Source organism: Bactrocera dorsalis, chromosome 5, assembly GCF_023373825.1.
Source record: "Bactrocera dorsalis isolate Fly_Bdor chromosome 5, ASM2337382v1, whole genome shotgun sequence".
In the NCBI taxonomy this organism is placed as follows: domain Eukaryota; kingdom Metazoa; phylum Arthropoda; class Insecta; order Diptera; family Tephritidae; genus Bactrocera; species Bactrocera dorsalis.
In genome coordinates, this window is record NC_064307.1 from 45,092,485 (window position 1) to 45,119,400 (window position 26,916).

The 26,916-nt window shown below is 35.3% G+C and overlaps 1 protein-coding gene across 2 annotated transcripts in view; it reads right to left on the reverse strand.

Annotated features, from left to right (window-relative positions):
- The window catches only part of LOC109579317 (uncharacterized), a 132,954-nt gene that overhangs the window by 96,125 nt on the left and 9,913 nt on the right, over nucleotides 1-26,916 (reverse strand). The window contains exon 3 of one of the 2 annotated variants that reach the window (XM_049458737.1): nucleotides 10,895-11,194. The exons of the other annotated variant lie outside the window; for it this stretch is intronic. Within the exon in view, the coding sequence (XP_049314694.1) occupies nucleotides 11,121-11,194 (74 nt within the window). The 3' untranslated portion in view covers nucleotides 10,895-11,120. Of the gene's footprint in view, nucleotides 1-10,894; nucleotides 11,195-26,916 lie in introns of those variants that run through there. 2 annotated transcript variants of the gene reach the window in all.

Below are 26,916 nucleotides of genomic sequence, written 5' to 3' on the forward strand. Positions count from 1 at the left end.
ATATTTATGCCACACGAAATTCAACTTGCCACTGACGCTGTCGAGAGATTGAAAATTTCAGCAGACACACACTATATAATATGTATATAACTGTATATGTGTGAATGTATGTGTGGCTCTCCTGATTCTGTGCTGCGGCAAGTAGTAACAAAAGTGGCATCTGAGTCAAGTAAACATCATTGACACTTTGTCATTGCCACATTGCCGCAAGTATCGCTTTCAGACCCTCCTTTTTCGGCAAAACATTGGTATGTATGTGTGTGTTTGGATATGCCACACTGCGCTATGCGCGTCAGCTGTTCATGATGATATTAAGCATAATTAATGAACCCATCAACATTATTACTATTTAAAGTCGCACTTTGACAAAAATACAAAGTTTATATTTTATACATTGGTATTTGTATGTATGTGCGGTTTGACTGCACTCTCGCTACCGCATATTGGCCTTATTTTATGCTGTTGAGCTCGCAGTAAATAGGCTATGCATGTACACATGTGTATAGTTTGTAATCTGCAGTGGTTCAAACTGCGGTTGTGGTGGCACCAGCTGATGTGTAACGGTGATTACATACACTGTGAGAGTTTCGTTGACCCAACGAAACCATACCTTTATATTTTTGAAGGGATAGAAATGAGAAAGAGTGAAAAAATATTAAAGGATTGTTGTTAGTTGAAGGTGGATTTCAAAATATAGGGATATAGAGGCTAAGGTATCTTTGACTTTTCACGTGATAATGTCTAATGTTTACAAAGTTTGAGTTTATGGTAGATATTTTTCTATGAAGTTCTGTACATTAAAGAAATATAGTCTCCTGAAACCTATGCCTAAAAAATTTTTTTTCTGAAAAGTAGTTTTTGTAACATATTTTAATATTTTTCTTTGTGTTTTTGACTCCAAATGAACAATTGATTTATTTTAATGTCGAGAACTTTGCTTTCAAAAACGTCTTGAATGGATCAAAACACGCAAACAACGTTCATAAAGACGGACAATTTTAACTGACCATCCCTGAAATCGTCTTTATGTAAAACTACGTGTAACATTAAATTTTGACATTCGATTTCTCAGTATAGATGAATGTATTGAAGCCAATCGTAGATTTACTTTCAATTTCAAATTCCTTTCGCTATCCTTTTCAAAGTTTTTCTATAGTGCAATATTCACATCTGGCCAAATTTCATTAGAAGATCGTTGTAATTGGTGATGATTTCTGTCTGTGAAGAAAGTTAAGGATACTTTGAGTCATCTCCATAGCCTTGTTATACAGGGTAGGCCATTTAAAGTTGACCCAAAAAAAGAACAAAAGAAAACAATGTTTTTTGTTCATTTCAAAAATAATTTATTTTGGTCCAAGGGGATTTGTTTCAGCTAATATTTAAAAATTAGATCGCGTAAATGGGCACCTTTAGCTTTGACAGCTAAATGCACTCTTTTTTCGACATTTTCCATGACTTTGGCCAATGTTTCGGATGATATGGCGGCTGTTTCACGTCGAATGTTGGCTTTCAGTTGAGCTAAGGTCTTTGGCTTATTAGCGTATACCTTGGATTTCAAATAACCCCACAAATAAAAGTCTGGTGGCGTCAAATCTGGTGATCTCGGTGGCCAGTCAACATCACCATTTTTCGATATCAATCGCCCGGGGAAAAATGGTCGCAATAAATTGATTGTTGGTCGAGCTGTATGGCATGTAGCCCCGTCCTGTTGAAACCAGAAGTTATCCATGTCATTTTCGCGAATAATCACAAAATCCGTTATCATGGCTCGATAACGCTCACCATTGACTGTTGTCGTGGCTCCATCATCGTCTTCGAAAAAATACGGTCCGATGATCATATTCGCGCAAACACCCACCAAACTGTTACTTTTTGGTCGTAAAGAGGCTGTTCTTCAATTAATTGAGGATTTTCGGTGGCATAAAATCGGCAATTTTGCTTGTTTACGCCTCCATTCAACGAGAAATGTGCCTCGTCTGACATGATGAGTTTTCGCCAAAAGTCAAGTTCGTTTTCAGCCATTTCGATGGCCCATTTGCCAAAATTAAGGCGTCGCGGATAATCAGCTGGGTTTGTGCCATTTGAATTTTATATGGAAACATCTTCAAATCTTTATGAATTATGCGTCGGAGAGTGGTGCGAGAGATGTCTAATTCCTGAGAGCGGCGATAACTCGATGTCGATGGAGTCTCCTCAATACTGGCTCGTACAGCTTCGATATTTTCATCAGAACGTCTTGTGCGTTGTCTGAATGCATGACTGGCATTACTGAGATTACCGGTGTTCACAAATTTTGCGTATAAAGACTTAATTGTGTTCTTAACTGGAGCACTTTTCACTTTATTTTTTTTGCGAAACGCACGTTGAGTTAACACAATTGAAAAGTTATTTTGAATATAAAGCTGAACAATTTCAGCGCGTTCTTTTGGAGTGTACTGTTCCATGGTATAAATTGTCTTCGAATGACGCTTCTAACGCGGTATGACATTAGCCGATTTGTCAGCGCTGTTAAAAGTTACAGCGTTGCCAGATAGGTCAACTTTAAATGGCCTACCCTGTATTAACTGTACTTTTTTTTTAGCCAAAAATTATTGTAGATTGATTGTTGAGAGACATAGCTTGGCTTTAAATGGTATTCTTAGCCAGCGAAGATCATAATCCTGGTCCGAGTTTAGAGTTTGTTAGCATATTTTTCGGAATTTCGGCTCCCTTTTTTCTCAGTGCAACAACTGTGAGTTAATGGCATCCGACCCCTAACAACTGAGTAACTGCCTCACATAATGCATGACTAACTGACTGCCTGACACTCAAGCTCATTTCTTTGTGCTGTCAACGGCAGACAGCGACTCTTCGGTCAGCGCTAAATAAGTATAAGCTATACATAGCATACAGTACGGGTATGTTAACAGAAGACTAAGGAGACTGCAGTGCCATTCGGTAAGAGTACGAAAAAGGATGCTTAATGGGAGGTATGCAAAGCGTACAAATGCATGAATAAAATATATGTTGAAATGTCAAGCAAAATGAATGGCAAATAGCAGAGCAAAGCTGCAGAAGGTGTAAGAGAAAAAGAGAGAGTGAGAGCAGAGAAAATAGCGAAAATGGAACATTGTAAGCGCGTTTGCATTAATGCATATGGCTTTGTGAAATTACAGTTGGAATTATGCATTTATGCAAGTATCTATTTTTATATGTTTGTATTTATGAATATTATTTACAGTTTAAACTGTGTGCCGCTGACATAATTCGAGCTTGACACAACCCAAAAGCTGTATTATCCGCCCCCAAGACACAATATACATCTCTATTCAACTATTTTCCGCACTTTCAGCCATCAGTGGCGACACCATTGCTATTATGTACTTAGTATTTATTAAAGAATGTAAAAAAAATGTATGTATAATTGTAAGTCAAAGTTGCAAAATGGAAAGTAAATCGAAAATAAAATTATCTTTGACTTACAAAAAGTTAGTATGAGTACGATTATTAGGGGTCCGTTCTTTACCAGATTGATATTTTTTGTCAAAAGGCCACTAAATTTTCAACTTTAGCCTTAAATAAATTTACTTTTACTTGTCCTATGTATCTTATATTGGATTCTTTGATGTTATGCATTATATTTCCATTGAGATAAGAATATAAAGCTAAAACTTTAAAGAGAGGAGAGTTTCTAATACAAAATGTGGCGCTCTATAAAAAATATCCGAAAGATTTCTCCATGAAAATATCTCTTCATAACTTATACGAAGTTAAAGTTATTCATCAAAAAAACTAAGCATTCATACAAATGGTCTAATAAGTTATGTGTTGCTCATACGACATGGTGTACTTTGTTGCAGGATACAAAAGCTAATCTATCTATCTATATATCCATTTTTGAAAGTTGTAAGTTTAGTTTTTTATTGCAAAGTATCAGGGCATCGGCGGTCAAAACCTCAACTTGGTAAATATAGGACACCCTAATGCGCATGTGTGTTTGCAACATGAATGAAAATGCAAAGGGGATTTATAAAATATGCCCATATGATAAATGGAAAAAGACTAGAAATCAGTTGCAGCAGATACTCCGAGATTAAATAAGGCATGCGCTGCGCTGCATGTTATTGCATACATATGTATATATGTATGTATGTGTACCGAAGTGTGCTTATTTTGAAGCCAGTGGGCGATTATGATTAATATCCGACATTTCAGAAGAGACAGCGACAGCGGCAGCCGAACCAACAGTAGTCAATTTAATGTTTGCGGAGAATCCCTGTTAAGCGCGCACATACTTAACTTGACAAACGTTTACAGACTGGCTTAAGCTGCATATATGTACCTTACAAGCAGCCACTCATGTATGATTATGCCAGCACTTCAGCGCACAGAGTCAAGTGCTGACATTCGTTAGTTATGTGTATGAAACGATCACTTTCTGACATAAATTTACATACTCACATATGCATACTCGCAATCATATGCTCCAACTACATGACCGCATAAATAAGGTGAAGTTACTTGTAAGCAGAAGCGTAAGCAGGAAATGCGCGCTAACAGACTCGCTGTCACAATGAGCATTGTTGTTGGTGTACTTGTTGTAGGTATTTAATATTCATTGAAAAAAATTCGCTATGCAATCTAATGGAGGCAGAAGAATATTGTGAAAATACCGCATTCGTCGAAAGGAAAAAGAAAGCACATTCAAGTGCTTGTTATGTAATGGAAAATCAAGGAATGGAGCACTGTATAGGGCGAATGCTTATTAGCACTTAAGTAGTATTATTTTTATCATGGTGCTAAGTGCGCATTATTAAAAATATTAAAATTATGCATTTTAAACAAAACCTAAGTAATTTTCTCGGACTTATTACTATATGATATTTTTCCAATCCTATCTCATATATGAAGCATCTGTATGGACGTACAATCGGAATTCTTACATGTATATATTTTTATACTCTCGCAACAAAGTTGCTAAGGAGAGTATTATAGTTTGGTTCACATAACGGTTGTTTGTAAGTCCTAAAACTAAAAGAGTCAGATATAGGTTTATATATACCAAAGTGATCAGGGTGACGAGTAGAGTTGATAATAACCACGCCCACCTCCCATACAAAGGTTATGTTGAAAATCACTGAAAGTGCGTTAACCGACAAACAAAAAACGTCAGAAACACTAAATTTTACGGAAGAAATGGCAGAAGGAAGCTGCACCCAGGTTTTTTTTTAAATTGAAAATGGGCGTGGCGTCGCCCACTTATGGACCAAAAACCATATTTTAGGAACTACTAATCTAATTAATTATTAATTAGTGGTAATAATTATTAACCATTTAGGTAGTTTTAAAAGTCAAAAGCTGCCAGCTCTAATAAAAAGCCAACGAAAAAAAATCATAATTAGAGACTTATTATCAATATATCAATATGGATCACTTATGTATCAACGAAATAATGTATTGCAGGGGTTGCCACTTTTTACTAATTAATTGAATTTAAATAACTTTGATGTTTTAAGGGAAGAGGGGGCAGATTGATGTAAGGTTTTCATGAGTAATTTTATTCAGATCTTTTGTACTTTATTGTGCACACTTTTGTCAAGATAGTGTAATTTTTATGTTCGTCACTTTTTTAATTTCTTGGTGTTTTATTTTCGGATAATTTCCTCGGATGGTGAACACCGCAAAGTGATTTTTTCGCAAAACATTCTGGAAGAAGATCTGTTACCGGCTTAAAATAAATAAATTTAAAATCGAAATGAAGAAGCTGCTTCACTGCTTAATGCAAGTTACTTATCGGATTCCAGACACAAAAACTATCAGTTAAACGAAAATTTTTAACAAATTAATTTAATTTAATTTAGGGACATTAACTAATTAATTTGATATTTTATACAGTCTTATAAATTCAAATCAGGGCCTTCGCGTTAATGATCAGGCTTGCTGACATCTTATTCTAACCCCTGACATTTTGCAAACTTTTCCATATAATCTAATACATATCAACGCAAAGTTATGGATTTTTTTGAAAGGTATATTTATATACCTACATGTATGCATATATAACCCTAATAAACTCATGAGCGTGGTACAGTTCTGACAGCCAGCGGTCTAAGAGGGCAAATATGTCATAATAATTCGAGTGACACCGAAGTGTAGGTCATAGCAAAACAGCAAACAAATTTATACCAGTATATGCACAAACAGGCAAAAACCATGCTGACACCAAACCATTTGTAGAGGGTGGCTTTAAGCGCCCACTTAAGCAGGGCAGGAGAGTGACAGGTACAGTCTGCAAACTAAATATATCTGCTTGCATATACATACGCGTTTTTGTGTGTGTGTGTTGCGTAATGAGTGAGTCAGTGAGTAAATTTTGCGCGTCATTTCAATAAACCACCGATGAAGCACTAATAAATATTAAATGGTCTGGAAGGGTGTGAGTTTACATATGTATATCTGTGAGTATGTATGTAGATAGCTTAACGTTTGTGTTTGCTCTCTGCTTAAGAGCAGCCACTTGCAGTTTATGGCATGAATAGCTTTGCTTGCCACATAATTTTCATTTGACACTCAATGCAGTCAATGCGGCAGATACCTCGTTATGCTGTAGTAGTTGGGGGTATTCAATCTACTACTATAAAGGCAATCCAGGTTAGTTCGTTTTATGTCTAAGCAGTGTGTGCTGACATACTCGTACAAGTAATATACCCTACAGACAAAAACAACGAGTTTATAAAAGGTGGCTACAGGAAATCGAAAGGCAGTTGAAATGGTTGCCAAAGTGCCTGAAAGGAATTCGAGAAGGTCAAAGTCAAGTACCACGACGATTAGGCAAAGATCCATGAATTCATATGTGTGTATGTCTGTATATGTTTATATAAGTACAACTTAAAAAAAAAATTATACTATACAATTTAGCACTCTAAAAGATGGTATAAGTTTTTTTTTTATAAAATTATTCCATTAAAAGCTATAAGTAGTTACATTAAAAAATCAAATGTACTGAGCATTCATGCAAGTGCCTTACAAAATTTCCGTTGCTCATACGACATGGCGTACTGTAGGTATGCTTACTACACTTGGTAAGTTATTCTAACTGCGAATAAATTTAGAAAGACAGGAAAATGTGAATGTAAATTAAAAATAAAGAGCTCGTTTACGCCGGATTCTTTTATATATGGATAAACGGAAATTACGGGTCAAAAAACCGAACACTCTGATGTGCATATATGAGTACTATAAAGAATTGAGTGGCCTGTCATTTTGATATCTTTAACTTTCATTATTTTGGCGAATGCAGAAGTACATCAAACAAACGTATAACCATTTCAAACTCCATAATCCAAAATCATCACTAAGTGGATTAAAATGCTGAAAGTTTTTAAGCACTACTGCAGTGATTTCTCGCTTTTCGTCACTGCCAAATTGCAACCGGGCAAATAATTACATTCAGAGGTCAAGAGGATGAGTAAATGTCTGTGTGAGTTGTGAACTTTTTGGCAAATTGACCATAATCAAATCAATGGCATTTGCAGGCTGGCATCGAGCGTGCCAAGTAAATGAAAGACGCGTTCTTAAAATTCATGGCTAACTAGCTTTATGAGCAAAGTGCACTTTAGACACTACTCAACCACATTTAAAGCGAATTTCGAAAACTTTGAGTGAATAGCCAGTGATGAGTGTGTAGAAATATTCAAAAATACCTTTTTTCTTATTTCAACAATGTGTAATAAAATTAAGCTAAGCGATAACTCATACGACATGTTGGCTTAATTCCAGCGCAAAGTTTTCACACAGTCGCTTTATTGCTCTTTCGTGTGCAGCAGCGCAGAGCGCAAGTATCAGTGGAGTTATGGCTTATGAGTTCGATAAATTTATATGTGCGCAGTTGAATTTAAAGTTGGCAGTGGTTTAACAACTGAAATAAGTGGACAATTTCGGATGCTTAGGGAAATATTTCATAAATTTTGATATCTCTGACTGTAAAGAAGGATTTCAAGTACCCATTGTGTTTATGAAATTATTTTTCAGTCAATAGTAAACATGTGAGAAGTTATAAATAGTGATATCTAATACTTGGAAATATTTAAACATTTCAGTTTTTTGGTGCCGCTCCAATGAAAATTGGATAGTCGAAATGAAAATAATTAATAAAATGTTTGAATTTCAAATGTTTTGTTATCCAATAAAATTTATAGATCGTGTTCTCGTTATGGTAATGCTATATTCATCGAATATGACTTATAGTTCAAATAATTATTTGTGAAGCATATTTTAGCTCTTTCAAAACTATGTGTTCTTTGGCATTCCTCTTTTCTGAACAAATTTCGTCCGTGGTTAGAATCGCGCGAGTTCTAATTTTTGTACAACCTGACTTGTTTGGATCAAATTGGCAAGTTTTCGTGCTACTTCAATTCATCGCAAGAAGTAGTACGCAAATATTAACGGTGACTTCTTTGGTATTGAAAATGTTTATTGAAGAATAATAATAATTTTAGTCGTCACAAATTATTATTTTTTAAATCTTTTATCACCACCGAACAATATTTAAATTATGAACTGACTTCATTAGCACGTTCCTTATTTCATTTTTCAAAATACCTATATATAGGGTTGTCAAAAAGTCTTGCGGCATTTTTATTGAATCAATTCGTGTGGCACCCATACATTGAGCTTCTTAGTACCTCCAAGCTTCTTCAAATGGTTTATAACGGTTTGATGACTACTATGCCGGTCTCTTTCGACCAATTCAGCGATTTTATCGCAATTTTCGACGACAGGCCTTCCAGAGCGTGGCGCATCTTCGACCACCTCTACACCACTATAACTCACGAAACGACAATCAATCAAACACGTGTTAGCGCGTGAAATGAGCTTTCCAAAAAGGTATAGCATGACTCGATGCGACGAATAAAACTAGAACTACGCGCTTTCAGCGCCAACTAGCGAAAATACCGCAAGACTTTTTTGACAACCAAATACTCGTACATATTACTTTTATCCTATTTACTTTTCAATTCAAACACAAAATAAAGAGAAGAAGGCAGAGTTACTCTTTCCTTCTGCATAATTGCTGTCAAAATTACAAAAACAATAAAATCAAGTGCTTTTAAAAATTGCATTCCCGGCTGTGGTAATAAAAAGCTCACAAGTTGATCAGGATAGCAAGATTTCTTGATGAATTCGAACAGAACATTTAAAAGTGACATTCAGTAAAAGTCAGCAGGTCCAGCTTTGATCCAGGTGAGATAGAATAACGATAAAAGCTCTACTGAAAGGACGTTATAGCCACAAAACTTGATAATGTTCCTCCGAGATTTCATGTCAGAAATAAGTAAAGCGTATACCACTTATGTCTACGGATAAAGACTCTAGACCTCATAAAGCCAAGTATCTGAAATACTACTACTACAAAGATAAATACAATTTTATTCGAAATCACTGATTAGACAGCCATCTAAAAGATTTCAATACCTTTTTGGAAAAAAGTTCACGAATGCTTTTTTTCTGATTGACCTGCTGACATATTGCGAGATCTATACGTTATATATTCGTATACATATTTCAGTTATGAGCATCAATGGTTCTTTTCTAATCTTTGGTCTATTTAACTAGAAAATTCAAGTCTAACTGTGGCCACTTGGATAGTGTGTCTGTTTCATGCACTCTTTATAATAAGAACTTGCTTGCTATTGCCCGATAAATGTTAGTCCATTTAAACATTTCAAAACTGCAAGTCTTTTACATTTACTAAAAAGTTCTTCGTATTTAGGTATACAAAATATTAAAGTTCACTTCTTTGTTAAATTTATAATTAAATTTTTGCAGTACTCAAATTGTCCGGAAAGTAATCGGACTAATTTTCTTCCGCCGCGACAGCATCTAAAGAGTCAGGACAAACATTTTCGTTACTTTATCAAGGTGTGATGTATTTCCGCGATACCATGCCTTTTTGGAGGGCCAGGAAGAGGTCGCTGATGATTGAGCAAATCCAAAGTGAAAACGATGCTCATTGTGTTTTCCGACATCAAAGGCATCGCCCACCAAGAATTTATTCCTCGTGGACAAACCATCAACGCAAAGTTTTACGTGGAAGTCCTCAAGAGACTCAAACGAAGGGACAGTCGAGTCCGACAAGACATCGCAGCCGATTGGAAGTTGAGCCACGACAGCGCCCCGGCTTACACCGCTCTTCTTGTGAACAGCTACCTAACCAAGGCCGACATCCCATAGCTTCCGCAGCCGCCCTACAGCTCAGATGTGGCCCCGGACTTTTTTGTTTCCTTGCCTGAAAAGGCCGATGAAAGGCCAGCATTTTGAAATGACAGAGGGGATCCAGCTCAGCTCTCAAGGCTCTCAGAGAACGCTTTCCGTGACGCTTTCAAGACTTGGAAATTGCGCTGGCAGCGCTGCATCGACGCAGAAAGAGTCTATTTTGAAAGTTTCTAGACAATTGTAAAGATTGGTTCAATAAACTTTTTAAATTGACTCAGTCCTATTATTTACAAGGATTACATCGCGACCTAAGGTCTACTGTGCCTTTCAGCGGACATAGACGGGTCCACCAATCCGAATAGAGCCTACAATCAAAGAGAAAAGTATGTAGATTTCCTCTAAATTATGCGTAACTTTCAGAGAAGACCGCATTATAGTTCAACTGGCTTTTGGATTTTATTTTTTAATTTTTATTCGTAACTGTTCAAAATTGTCACTTTGTGGCATTGTAGCACGATCAATAGTCTAGTACAATGGTCTTATAACGGGCTTATGTTAGCAAGTAATCATTTGAAGATTTAATGAATGAATGAATACTCATTCACTCATTACTTAAATTCGCATAAATCTCGAACAACGGTGCATTGTCACTGAGTCTTCGAATATTCGAACGAATGTTAACAGAGGTTTTTGCTTCTTTGTCTGTGCGAAGTATTTATAGAATTAATGTGAATAATTTGGCTGTATTGAATCAGTAATTATTCTTTATTATTACAAGTAATCTATGAGTGTTTAGCAAAGCGCGATTTTTTCAGCAAACTTTTTTTATTTAAAATTGTTTGTACAGCGCTCTTATTTGTGGTGAAGATTAGTAAATTGTCTCGCTTATGATGATCAATTAGTCTTTTTATTTCTTTTAGAGAACTTTACTCACCTTCTATTATGTTGAAACATATCTCAAGATATACAATATATCTTAGAGTATGATTAGAAAGTTTACCTGAAATGCAAAGAAAAAATTAAATTGTTAAAGAATCATAGAAGAATAAATTAATAATTTAATATACAAAATACAATAGGTTATTTTTTTTTAATAAAATTTTTATTATATTTAAATATTTATTTCTAAACGATTTTGCTGCAATTTATGAAAGAAAATTGCAGTATTTGAAGTATAGAATGTTCATCAGAGGCCAATGAAAATTAATGATTGAACAAAGCTTCGAAGCGGAATATTGGCTCATTACGTCTATCAGAAACTTCTAATATTAAAATTCGGCAACAACCATAGCTGAGCCGTTTTGTTGTTAATAAGAGGTGACATTGACTGGACGGGTTCTTACTGGCCTTCATTGCTTTTTATAGAATTATTTGAAGAATTAAACCCCATACTATTGACGAGATTATAGGACATATATCCGCCCCGAAGCCAGCAATATATCACAGGAAAAAGCAAAAAGGGTTCGAGAGATGAAATATAAAAAAACATTGAAGTATGCGAACTTTTTCCTAAAAATTTTAATGTCTGTTTAAACTTCTCGCTAACTGCAATTTGTGTAAGGATATTCACAAATTTACCATACTAATGTACAAATATGGAAGCTAATTCTCACAAATATTGAAATTGCTGAGTAGACAAACCCATAAAATATGTGCAAAGCTTTAAGTGAAAATTACTTAATTGAATTAGAAATGCTTTGCCAGCCAATTTAAACTTTTGAAAATAAGTTTTCAGACACATTTTTGCCAGCCTTGGGAGTTTTGTTAAGAAAAGTTTTTACTTCGAGACAATTTCAACGGTAGACACAGCTTCACTCTATTATTAGCTGAGTTGGCAATTAGATTTCTCCGTTAAGCAGATTTTGTAATAATATGTATATACAAATATCAATAAACAACAAAAACAATTACAATAAAAATACTATTACTTCAATGCACACATATAAGTGACTTTTAATGCTAATGTGCCACAATATAAATATTTCTATGACTGAGGAGATGTACACACATATATGGATATGTGTCTGTAAAAATTATAGGCTTATAACAATTTGTGGCGCAAACAATTTATATAAACTTACTACCGATCTATCGATATTGACTTTTGATGTGCAAATAAATATATTTGTTGGCGTATTATTTATGTGCAATTTGATATTTAACTACACATTGAAATCAAATAATGAATATTTTAAATATATAAAAACCGCAAGCTGTAAAAATAAGTATAGATAGATATGTGTGGATGCCTCTTTGTGTTCTATTGCTTTTGAGAATACAAGACTAAATGGAAATATTCAATGAAGTTCGCAACACCCAGAAGGAAGTGTCGGAGACTCTATAAAGTATATACTCGTATATAAATGATCAGTAAGTTGAGCTGAGTCGATTTAGCCATGTGCGTATGTCTGTCTGTATATATACGAACTAGTCCCTCAGTTTTTAAGACACCGTTTTGAAATTTTGTAAACGTCGTTTTCTCTTCAAGAAGCTGCTCATTTGTCGGAACTGCCGATATCGGACCACTATAACATATAGCTGCCATACAAACTGAACGATCTGAACGAACTGGACACATAGTTACTAAAAGAAATGCACCTGTGAGGGGTATATTAGATTGGGTAATTAATAATTTTTAAGATTAAATTTAAAAAATTATTTTTTAAAAGAATTAAAAAAAAAAGTATGAAGTGCAAGTTCAAGTGGACTACAAAGCTCTCCGAAACGAAGTAAGAACCCTTCCCATATAAATTGAAATTTTTTTGTTGACTACTGCCTAATACCGACCAGTCAATCACGTGCAATTGTTGGTTCATCGCGCACTGGATTCTCTATAATTTGAAGCATGGTAGACGATTCATTTTAATTGAATTTCAATAGCTTACACATAATAAAAACTCCCTGAAAGCTCTTTCCACACCTTTTTAACTGACCGACTGTTATCTATCTTTATTAATGATGCGTTTAGCTATAAAAGTAATGGATATGTTACGTGATTTACCACAGCGTATGTGTATTAGCGCCAATTACGGAGCTAATCGCCATTACAAAATCACTTTGATTGACAATCACTATTCTGCACATTCACGCTGTGCAAAGTGATTAGCCGTTAAGCTGCCACCGCTGTGAGGGACGAAAGGCAACTCCCACGCTTGCAACATCATATGCAAGAACTTGTTGCACATTTGAGCAGTTTATTGAGAGTTTAGAGTAGTATGTGTGCATATCTGTTTCTATGTAAGTATGCCTCGGCGCGCTGCAAGAATTTGCAATTTTTGCGACGCATAGCGACTTGTCAATTGACCAATCAACTAAGTGGCAATAAAAGCCACACATACACTCACACGAAGTGGATAATAGAAGCGTTGGAACATATGAAAATGAAAAGGCGCAGTGACAGCTCGTAAAGAAGTCAGTAACAACAGGTCTACAATTTCGTCAGCCCGCGACCAAAGCAACTCTGCGACTTCAGTAAAGTGTAGTCAATCTAATTGAAGCAAAGTCACTGTAGTTAACAATTGCCGCCATAGAAGGCAAGAAGAGGAGATACAACAAAAAATACAACTGTGGTTGTGATGACTTCAAGGTGACAATTGTTGTAAACAACAACGTACAAGCAACAACTCGCGACCATATCCGGCTTCAGTGTCTCTCAGATGTTTTGTTGCAAAAATACATGTGGCCAGCGGCCGGTATGACAAAAGTGTGTAGTGACGCATCGATTAGCGTCGTCGGTTCGTGCTTGTGCATTTGGGTGTTTCTTTGACTAGGCGCTTGGAGAGCCCAAGCTATGTCACACATCCATGCGCGTTCTTGCGTTGAAGTACTGATTGTAACACGTTCTGTAATTAAGATGTGGCAGCAACAAAGTAGTTCAATCCAAAGGACCGCTCGTGCTTCAAAACGCAAAACGAAAAACAACAAAATGTCGGTTGAAATGCAGCTATGCTGGCGTTTGGTTGATGTCTGAAACGACTTCGATTCGCTAAAGACGAAAAACTTTTAATTGAATTTAATTAGTTTATGTATTTAACTAAGTTGCTGAAGAGAAAAAACTTAAAGCAGTTGATTTGAAGATTTTACTACTACAACAACAATAGCAAAATCACTGCAACACTTAATACGAGTAGTTGATTGAGAGCAAGAGTGAGTAAATAAGTGAGCTAAAGCTTTGACAGAGCTTTTAAGTAGTGAGGACTTTGAAAAAGGGGAGTAAATTGAAGCTTTTTCGGAAAAGGAAAATTTTATTTTTGTTTTAATTAACTATCTTTGTAATATTTATGACTTTGATAACAAAATTTAGATTTAGGAATGTAACTTTCAGTTCAAGGTCAAATAAATTTTCCAATTCTGAAGGTGTTGTAGGTGATGACTTTAAACCACCTAAAGCCTTAGAAAATATTCAAATGTTTAAGGGTGACTAAATTCTAAACTTCTTTTCACAGAAGCACTACTAGAATATCTTTATGCTAGACTCATTAAGAAAAAGAAAAATTACATCAAGCCTAAAGAGGGATTAAAGAAGTCTGAAAAGTCAAAAATTGTTTTCCATCAATTCACGACAAACTTTCAAGTTTACCCCCATAGCTGAAAACGCACAGCAGCAGAGACCAAGCTTATATTTGGTTACATAAGAGCAATACTATTTCCAAATGTCAAAAATGTCGAGTTAATTGCTTTCTGCTCAGTGATTGATTGACAATTTCATCAAATATCTATGTATGTTTGTATATACTTATATCTGCATCAACATACACCAGTTTTTTTTTCTTTCCTCCAAAACAAATATTTATTCATAAATTTTTAATTTCGTACTCTTGATTCAGTTATTTATGAGTTTCATCGTTCCTGCTGTTGCCATAATTAATGTATGGCAATGAACTTTGAGTTTTGCAAATTTAAAGATTTGTAATTGCAGAACTAGATGACAACTTCGGCGAAAAAATTATTTGGCAGATTTTTTTCATCTTTTAGTTAAACATTGTTATATGAAGCGAAAAGATAACCGGAAAAGTAACCTTTTTACTTGACGGCGCCTTTGACGCACAATGAATGTCGCACATAAGCTCAAAGCAAGTATATGGAAAATCAGTTCAAAAGCTAGCAAAGTGGCTAATATATGTATATGTTTATTGTTTACTTTAGCGTATTCATATTTTTTTTGTCAAAAGCCTAACATTTTTTTCAACTGTAGTTAATCCACTTCATACCCATATCTCCCAAAGTATACGCCTTGTCAAAATCGCGACCTCAGCGACGCACAGCTGACAGTTACAAATTTTCCAAATGAAAAGAATATAATAAAGTTTTCGGGCAGCCACTTCAGAGTATCTAAAAAAACTGTGGAAATAAATTTAAGTCAGACGCGACACACAATGAATGTGGCAAGGGCAAAGCGCAAATATCCAATATCTTCCACATAAATTGCAATGAGATGTGAATGAGTGATTACACACACAAGTGACAAACGGGCTGACAAAGAGACAGGCAAAACGAATGCTGGTGAGAGAGGCATAACGAAATTTAAATGGAAAGTGGAAGTTCAATGGGGGACACTCTCACAAACATAACGGAAATTTATCGGCTTAGCAACAAGGTCGCATGAATGGAACTCAAAAAGCTGCCGCTTCACTTAAACTGCGTGAAATGGTCGGTAACATTTTTTTGGAGTGCGTGGCTTGTGTCAGCTTGAAGTGTAGCTAACATAGTGCTGGCTTTGTGGCATGCCCCAAAAAAAGCATGGTGTACTTCATTGTTGCAAAAGCAACTGGCACTCAGTCATTCACACGTTTTGCGTTACTTGCAAACAAAAAGTTACAAAACTGAATATATTTGTATTCAGATAGTCACCCAACAACAGTCTTACTCATCCCCAAAATGAGCCCTTATTGACGTTAATACACACATGTGATTTTGAAAATCTCCATTCCATATAACAAACCTCTGCTTTGTTGGTAGGGTAGCCCAACTTCGGCTATTCATTCATATTCAATTTCACCGCACCCCTCAACCCCGTTCACATTTATTATAATTAGGTGTAAAGTCAACTTTACCTTTGTTTTATGCTCCACAAATGCTTTGTTGTTGCTTTATTTTAATTTCCGTTATTTATTTCGCACCCACCTCTGCACTAGCAGGAAGGCGGAAATCTCAGCGGCAGTTGGTTGTGTGTAGACCCACAGAGCCGACGGTGCCACGCGCCACTCAACGAAAATATAATCCACTCGGCTTGATATAATCGCTTTGTAGTGACAATCTTTTGCATGATTTGTTGTTTTTATACTCTCGCAACAAAGTTGCTAAAGAGAGTATTATAGTTTTGTTCACATAACGGTTGTTTGTAAGTCCTAAAACTAAAAAAGTTAGATATAGGGTTATATATACCAAAGTGATCAGGGTGACGAGTAGAGTTGAAATCCGGATGTCTGTCTGTCCGTCCGTCCGTCCGTCTGTCCGTCCGTCCGTGCAAGCTGTAACTTGAGTAAAAATTGAGCTATCATGATCAAACTTGGTACATGTATTTCTTGGCTCCATAAGAAGGTTAAGTTCGAAGATGGGCAAAATCGGCCCACTGCCACGCCCACAAAATGGCGGAAACCGAAAACCTATAAAGTGTCATAACTAAGCCATAAATAAAGATATTAAAGTGAAATTTGGCACAAAGGATCGCATTAGAGAGGGGCATATTTGGTCGTAATTTTTTTGGAAAAGTGGGCGTGGCCCCGCCCCCTACTAAGTTTTTTGTACATATCTCGGAAACTACTATAGCTATGTCAACTAAACTCTACAGAATCGTTTCCTTCAGGCATTTCCATATACAGTTCAAAAATGGAAGAAATCGAATAATAACCACGCCCACCTCCCATACAAAGGTTATGTTGAAAATCACTAAAAGTGCGTTAACCGACTAACAAAAAACGTCAGAAACACAAAATTTTACGGAAGAAATGGCAGAAGGAAGCTGCACCCAGCCTATTTTTAAAAATTGAAAATGGGCGTGGCGTCGCCCACTTATGGACCAAAAACCATATCTCAGGAACTACTCGACCGATTTCAATGAAATTCAGTATATAATATTTTCTTAACACCCTGATGACATGTACGAAATATGGGTGAAATCGGTTCACAACCACGACTTCTTCCAATATAACGCTATTTTGAATTCCATCTGATGCCTTCTCTGTATAATATATACATTAGGAACCAATGATGATAGCGGAATAAAACTTTACACAAATACGGTATTTGAGCTGAGGTATCCCTTGTGGAAAAATTGTCGTGATCGGAATATAACTTTTCAAGGTCCTTGATATCGAACACGAAGAACTCAGTGCCTAACCTAACCTAACCTAATTTTCCACCGAAAATATCGGTAAATCTCTCAGAATTTAATTCTAATTAATTTTACAGCAAAATAAAAAAATATGTAAATGACGGATAATGAAATCTCGATTATCACTTTATCATGCGAGAGTATAAAATGTTCGGTGACACCCGAACTTAGCCCTTCCTTACTTGTTACTATTGCAGATCATCACTTTCTTCTTGTTTTTATTGTTTACATTCGTGATTTTATTTCCGACATTACGGCAGTTTTAGCGCCTTTTGCTGTTCTAGCTCTTATTGGTATTGTAGTTGTTTTTGTTGTTGCCAATATAATATTTAAATCACAGCATTCAAGTGCTCTTCTGTCTCACCGTTCGATTGCTGTCTGTCAAGCTCATTGGCTGGTAGTTCTCTAACGGAATTCTCTTCAGTCGGAAGTTAATGTTGTTATTTTTTTAAGCTTTATTGATTTTTAGTGTTGTTTATCCATGTCATCTTGCTTTGTCATTCGGCTCCGGAATGATTGCATTTCGAGGCTTTATCCATGAGTTCCTTTGTATGTACCTGAGAGTACTACTGTGTCCAAAAAATAAGGTGATTTAAATTTTGTTTACGGAATCAATTTTCTGCTGCGTATACGTTGAGGATGGTGCAGAAAGCTTTTGGTGATGAAGCTATGTCTAAAAAAAATGTTTACAAGTGGTATAGTGAGTTCCAATTCGTGAACGTGTCGAAGACGAAGAGCGTCCAGCGTCAACCTCAACCGACGAAGCTCACGTTCAACAAATCAAAGATTTGGTGTTGAAAAACCGTCGATTAACAATTAGATACCTTGCTGTTTGTGTAGTCGGCGGTTCACAAGCAAAGGAAGTTCAACCGGTCTACGTTCACTTACATGCCAGATTCCAGTACACATATGTAGTTACATATCTACTTACATCAGAATATACATATATATATACAAATATACAGCATGTCAAGACCATGAATGAATATATTACTATATGTTTTTATATATCTTGTTTTGTTAATTCTTTCTCAAAATTCAGCGCGGTTCGCATAAATACTCCAAAAGCTTTTTCAGTAAGTTAATGAACCAGTTGAACATATAAAATATTTTATTTTCAGCTAGAATTATTTCTTAAATGCCTCATAAATATGCTCACAAGGCCATCATGACTGACCGGAATCACCGATTCAGGATCACAGTTACATATTTTTTAGGCATATGTGTGTGATTGTTATGTCGAAGCATCCAAAGTATGATTTTAAAGACTTTTGTAAAATATACAAGTCTTCTTAAAGTCACTTAGATATTAAGAATGGCATAAAAAGCCCTTAAAGCGGATGTGCTGTATATTCGGTAAGAATAATAAGATTTGCTGAATGGTAATTGCTGAATGGTAATTGCTTAAGTTCTGAAAGCGCAATACAAAGATTTACAACGAGGGCTTACAAGAACAGTCAGATCTACGTACCGGATTACACTCAAATTTTTATACGTCCAAGGACCGTCAACGTTATACAAATTATTAGATGTATGCTTTCTGCCGATACAAAAAAAAAGAGACAAGTGTTTATAGATAATCACCTAACTCCAATTACAATGTTTTACCAATGAAAGACCTGATTATTCTCATAAAAATATAAAGTGAGAAATTGTTTCTACCGACTATTTTCCACAAGCTTACAGTCATTAGAAGTAAAGCGTGCTATAACATGGCGGGTGCGACTAAAGCTCTTATATCTACAGATATTGTCTCGGATCTTCAGAATATCTATGTTTGAAAAGATTTGCCCCAGCATATGTATTTATGATTATTTCTGAGAAGAGGATGAAAGCTTTTTAAAGAATGCTGATGAAAACCGAAAAATCGCGTTATAATATCTGTGCATCAATATTTTCATTCAACTTTTGTTCATCAGGTAGACACTTCTACACAATAGGTCCATGATCCAAAAAGAAAAGTTTTCACATAACGCCTCTAATCCTAAAATTTAATAGCCTGAAAACTGTTTCAAAACTTCAAAGTTCCGCCAATCTGAGCGCTTTGAGTGGTACACCAAAATAGAAGCAAAAAACTCAACAAGGCGTCTGGATTAGTGAACGACTTTTAATTTACGAAATGACTGATATAATCAAAACTATAAGCAAGCAGGATAGCATTACGCAAATTACTTGACATAACATTTTACATTTGTACCCCCAAAAGATTTACCGAAATCCGATAAAAACAACAACAACAAAATAGATTCTTTAGAGAATAATGGCATGAATTCGAGGATTGCCTTACACCAAATAAACAACCAAAGTAAAAATTACAATTGTTGTTCTAACTGCCTGGTGCCTCTCTTACGTCTTAGAAATTCAAAGAACTTAACGATATAAAACAAAACAAAAACAAGCAAAGACTTAATTGTTCTATTTACGAGACAAATATTAACATTTCTTTATCAAGGAAAGAAAACAACAACAACAATACAAACTGTTTTCAACAAACGGAAGAGCAAACACATTCCAACGTATTCGTAAACACATCCTACAACAAGCTTAAAATCACTCAAGAGTCAGTGGCATTAGTCCTCCACACTTGGAGAAAACTTGGCCAAAATACAGTAAAAGACAGTAGAGGAAGTAGCAGCAAAGCGTTCAGTACACTTGTCAACACTATAAAATTAAGTAGCGCCTGGATGCTGGAAAGCATTTTCTCAGCTTGAACTTTTTTCGAATTTATGCTTATGCATGGTCTTACATTTATGCTTGTGTGCTTGTGCATGTGTGGCATAAGTAGCTTAAGTTGAAAAGTTGTTGGCTGTGCTTAACTATCCGATAACTACACGAGACAGAAATACATCAGCGCACAGCGGCCCACTTAAAAGAACACCTTGGAGACCGGAAAGTGAGGTGCCACAGTGCCAAGCGATGGATACGAGTGCAAGATACAAAAGACAGATATGGATACAAGGGCTACTGCAGTTAAAATTGAGTCGGAGCCAAAAAAACAACAAGTATGTATTATCTACTATTTTTATTTCATTAACTTTTTTTTTTGGAAGCACCTAGACAGCACTTTTTCCTTGACAACTTCGATGCTATTAGGCTTGGGGAATCCAATGGTACTATTCAAAGTGTTTGGGGGTATGAATTCCAATTTGCTTGTCGTTGTTTTCAATGCCGGTGAGAAGAAATATCGTTGTAACGATTCGAAAATGTTGTTGTAATTTCATAAATCCATAAACACTGAATATTTATATAAGTTATGGAGACTAAACTGTTTCTCATAGAAATCATTCGTGTCTCAAAAAGGAAAACTAACCTCATTCAATAGTGACTGGTTTGTGATATGTCAAACAAATGTGAAATAAAGAATAAGTGTAGGAAAGTGAATATTCAAACAAATTCGAAAGTAAAAAGATGTTTTTATAGGTTTACTAAAAGGTTTAAAATTTTCGAACTTTCCTCAAAGAAGATATACTCCCGAGGATTTTTTATAAACATATCAGAAGAATATTAGAATTACGGATGAAAACAAAGAAAAAACTTGTTGGGGACATTATATAAAAGGTCTACATAATATTTTTAAAGCAAAGAGCAAAGCTTAAGGGTCAAATAAATGCTGTTTTGGGGCATTAAGTCTAAAAATTTTGAAACTAGATCGCTGTTCATAAAGCAATAAGTTTAAGTCCGAGGGCATTATTTTTATTATGAAGGTCTCTAATGTATATACATATGATTACTGTACAAAAATTATATAGAGAAGCTGCTTACTTTAGCCATCAACACAGAGGCGCTCTTGGTATACTTTTGCCATTATTGAGATATTTTTCCAGTTAGTTGAAATCTATATATGTGTAATTAATAAATGTATCGACTCGCTATATGTTCGAAAGTAACATATAACAGAAGATTAACATATAAATATGAGATGCGTGGATGGCTCACTTTACCTGGAGAAACCCCATGTCATATATGCCTCATTAACCACATGTATACAAGTATACTAAATGTACTCCTACCATATGGAGTAATTAACTAATTCAATTCGATTTGACCTTATGCACTTCAAAAAATACCTATATGCTGACATAAGTGTATACATATATTTTATTTAAGCCTAAATGAACAAAGTTAATTTTTTTCGATATACAATCCCTTCCCTTTAATTACAAAAATGTTTTAGAATTTCGCTGATACACAAATAAACACATAACATAACATAGCATAGCAGTAAACAGACGCCGACACACAACACTCGCACCGCTCACAATTAACTACGAAATAATTATAATTGATAGATTTATAGGACGACCTTGACTGGCAGATATCGGCTGCTTTATACAAACAGCCGTTCATGCGCAATTAACTCGCACAATACAGAAAAGAAAAGAGGAGGAAGACAATGGTGAAGAGCAAAAGTAAAGAACACAAAAAAAAATAGCAAAACGCAGCGGCATTCGTCCATGGATTAGAAAAGTTTTTGACCCTGCCAAAGTGCCCCTGCGCCACTGACTAGCGCTCTTATGTCAATCACAATCTTTAAAAACAACTTCTTCAACCAAAAATCGCGTAAATATCTTTTGGGAGCCACCTAGGTGTATTTGATACCTTTGAAATAGTTGTGAGCTGTCAGACGAACGCGAAGAACACAGAAGATGGATGTGGGAATTATACGAAGGAAAGATGGAAGAGTGTCAATGGTAGAAGCAGTGTAGAAAATATTTTCATGTATTAAATCTATGTAGGTATACTTTGAATCTCGTTTATCTGTTGGGTAAGTCCTAAACAGACGTCAAGTAAACATTGATCGCATGTTGAAAGACAATAACTCGTAATTATGAAGTGATTTGAGTCATTCAACTCTCAAACCACCCGCATAATTATTATATCCACAAGAAAATAAGTAAGGGCATGTTAAAAACGTAAGCAGAAGTGCCCGGAGTTCTATTCCGCAAAAGAACTCAACTAATTCACAAATCGTTAGCAAGTCAGTAAACATTCATATTTACGGATTTACAAATATTTTTACGGACTTCCTATTCGAAATGTGGACTAAGTGATTTTCACCGCTATTTAATAGTGTGTCAAACACAAATTTTTCGAGAGATGTTAGATATATACATACAAATATGTATATATATACGTGAGTTGGTGGAAGAATTAGCATAAATTATTTTTCAAAATTTCTTTTGTCACTTTCACGTAGATTTTTGTAAATGTATCTTGCGTTTATCATATAAATACTATGCAATTTTTCATCACATTTTTTTCTGCACTCAATCCACTTCAGTGTGGACTCGGATGCCACATAATCCATCATTCCTGCCACAATTAATGACTTTCGCAAACTCACTATAACACAAATATTTAACTTTCTAATATTTTTTTTATCCCAGAGTGTATTTAGTTGTAATCGATGCTTTTCAACTCGATTAGGCCTGGGACTTTTGCTGACTTGCGCTGTCATATCACAACGCGTCGAGACAAAAACTTTCGGAAAATAATGCTTTTGACACAGCTGGCAATTGCTAATAAATTATGGATGATAAAATTATTAATTATTTTTATTTGTAATACAACTTTTATTTAATAAAGTTTATTTCCAATACTAAATTATTAATTTATATTATTTTGATTATTTTGAGATTTTTTCAAAACCTTATTTGATTAATCAATTCTATCGCATCTTCAGTTACTTGGTAAAAATTGTGTGCCATAAATCATGAGCTAACTGAATTAAATCATTTTAGTCTAGACTCCGCCATATATAATTTATGCATATTTTACGGGGCTGTCACAAAGTTAGCTGCCTGTATGTTCTATGAATTTTTTTCATTTTGTGTTTTGTCTCGTTGAACTTTTGTTTTGCTTGCTATTTACCAATGCTGTCCGTTCACACGTCACCTGGCATATGGCTTTTCGCACACGTTTTCCTCCAGCATGTGGAGCCAACATCACCGTATCATTAGCAATGGCGTCAATTGAAGCTTTTTCGAGACATGGAGCGCCATTCAGTTTGTAAATAATTCAATAGTTCGTGGAAAATTAGTTGTAAATAGCATTTTGCAAGTGAAACACCCGCTCGTCAAGGGGATTTTATTAGCAACTTGGCGGTTTTATTGTAGTTGCAACAGATTCCATTAGTTTGAAGAAGGTGGCTGTGACTTTGAACACGGTTCGAAAAATGAATATTTAGATTTAATTAAATACTACTGAAAAGTCAGTATTCAGTTTTTCCAGCGCAGAAGATAACATTAACATAAAATTAATAAAAGTAGCTGAGGAGAGTTGTTTGACATACTTTCCCATAGAGTCGTTATATGGGGAAAAGTATTCATTATATTCTCGTGTTTTGAAAGTTCGTGTCCATTCCTTTTCCACAAAAAATCAATATCACATAAAAAGATCAATGGAGTACATGAGAGGATTATGTATTTATTTATTGATACAATATATGATTCTACTACCCAACAGCTAACCATCATACTAACTGAATTCGCAGAATATATCAATTTTCATATATTCAGTGGCGGTTCCTACGATGAACTGGTCAATATGCAATATTAATATTGATAAAAATCTCAGAACATACAAAAAATGAAATTAGAATAATCTTAGAAATATTCGCAGATAGATGATGATATTATCGTGACAGCAATCTGATACTAGTAAGTTGATTCTACATATATACGAGTATATCATATATACGAGTCACTATCTCAATAATTTGTTCTACAACTCACAAATGGGTGTTAATTTTTCTCAAATTACAAACGTCAAACTTTATTCAATATAAATAGAAAAAAACTTTCATAAAATGAATTGACACACGTAGAGCTTTGTGAAAGCCACAATATCCAACAGCCGTCAGGCATTCGTTCTACCGTTTCGCTTCCACTAAGCTTTCGCCTAGCAAGGCAAAACTTCTCGAGCAAAATTCACTAGTTTGTATAATATTCACTGCCGAGTTCAGCGAAGTTTTTATTTTATAATGTTATGGTTGTTTTCGATTTATCGAAGTTTTTGCTAGTGATTTACGCATCCACGATTGACTCGACCTGACCTTCGCAATGAAAGTGTCGTTTGTTTGGAAATGTGTGTGAGTGTTTGTTTGAATGGCGCAACAACAACCATAGAGCAAAGACTAACAATTGACATCAATAGCAAATTTTATCGAAGTTTAATAACTTTTACTCATTGTTACGAATTATCGACGCTTTTGGTTATTCCTCTTTCACTACATTTTCTCATTCAGTTTTTATTTACCTCACCCATTCCTGGGACATGCCGAAACGCACATTGGCATTACTGATCCGATGAGGACATTTTCGTATCCTTGATGAAAGTTTTAAGTACGTAGAATTTTTTGTTTGACACAGTTGATGCAAATGTATGTTTGTATGTATGTAGTAGTGGATTCTCGTGTTTCGATGGTGTCCTTGTCAATAAAGGTTAAGGAAAATTTAATTAAGGAAAAATTCCAAAATGTAGTACCACTGTAGTTAAGAAGTCTGAGTAAGTCATTGCCTAAGTGGCAACAAGAATTCTGTATGGCACGACCTGAAGCTCATTTTTAGGTGAGACGATAAGCGAAGAATCATTGCGAAAGTCGTGCAAAAAGCAATATAATGAAATTATTGGAGCTTTAATGCATTATGTAACACGACAAATAAGATAAAAGCTTATTTAAAGCTTTTGAACATTTTAAATCACTTATAGAGCCTTCAGCATTAAATTTGACGCGAAATATTCCTTAACCCTCTTCCGCATACAACGCCATATATGGTTTTGGGATTTGTTGCATTTGGCTTTGCACTAGCAAAGTGATGTAGCGGAACAAATTTGTAACGGTAGTTTTCTTTGGACAATTCTTTGTTGATATTTCAGATACTGTTTGATTTTGATAGGTTTTGCTTGTTGTTTTCGTTTATTTTGTGAAGGTGTCTCACATGAGTAACGCTAAGTGTATTTCGCGGTGTTTTGGACAAAATTTTTATCATAAAAATTAGGACTTTTCTCGGAGAAAAAATTATTATTCGAAGGAAAAACATAATGTTCACACAATAAAAATACAAACCGATTGGAAGGTAAGTACTATAGGCACGATTTTGTGCAAAATCGGACAAAGCCATATATGGCCTTTCATGCAGTAGTTGCAAAAACTGACGAAGCCATGTATGTGGCCTTTCATGCAGTACATACTATTTTGCCTTTCATGCATTTTAGTAAAATTTTTTCAGAAATGGATGCAAGATATTTTTATGGAAATTTAAGATATGTAAATGTGGTCGATAATGGGCTTCAACGACGGACGATGATTATATATCCGAATCAGATGAAGAAGTTGTTGGTGCACTAGTTTCTGGCCAGGAAGGTGTATATATATGCCCCCGTATTTAAGTGAAAACTTTCCATTTCAAGGAGACATGGAGCTTCCAAGTTTTATTGATGAATTAGAGACGCCAGCGGAGTTCTTTCAATTTTTCTTTGACGAAGATTTGATAAACTTTATAGTTTAACAATCGAACATACTTGCGCTGTAAAAAGATATAAATAAGCCGGCAAATATTACTAAGAGCGAAATAGAGCAATTTATAGGTGAGTTCAGCGTAAACACTGTGGAGAAACTTAGTGAAAATTTGTTTTCAGGCATAGTCTTATACATGTCATTGATGAAATTACCATCGTCGAGGCATTATTGGGATACTACAGTTGACCAAGAATTTGTACGCAACATCATTACTTGCAAAAGATTTGAAAACATTAAACGCTTTTTGCATTTCAACAACAATGAGAATATGAAATCGTTAGGTGAAGATGGATTTGACAAGCTGTTCAAACTTCGACCACTTCTAAATAAAATCCGTGAAAAGGTACTGCTCATACCCAAAGAGGAGCAACTGGTTGTGGATGAGCAAATAATTCCCACAAAGTGCCGACATCATCTAAAACAATACATTCCGGCCAAACCGCACAAATGGGGTTTCAAGAATTTTGTTTTAAGTGGAGTTTCAGGATTTAGCTACGATTTTGATATATTTGCTGGAGCACAAAGTGATAAACATCCAGAGGGATCGCCGAATCTGGGAATCAGCGGAAATGTTGTTACAAGGCTAGCAGTCACTGTACCGAGATATAAAAATTACAAAATTTTTTTTGACAACTGGTTTACCAGCCCCGGCCTCCAAGTGCATCTCATGAAAAGTGGTTTATTGTCTTTGGGTACGGTAAGACTTAATCGAGTCCCTAACTGTAAGATACCGACGGAAAAGGAATTGAAAAAGTTGGGGAGAGGCAGCATGGTGGAGAAGGTAACTAAAATCGACGGGATCAAACTTGGCCTCGTTTCTTGGTTTGACAATAAGGTAGTAAATATTCTTTCAACTTTCGTTGGAAGC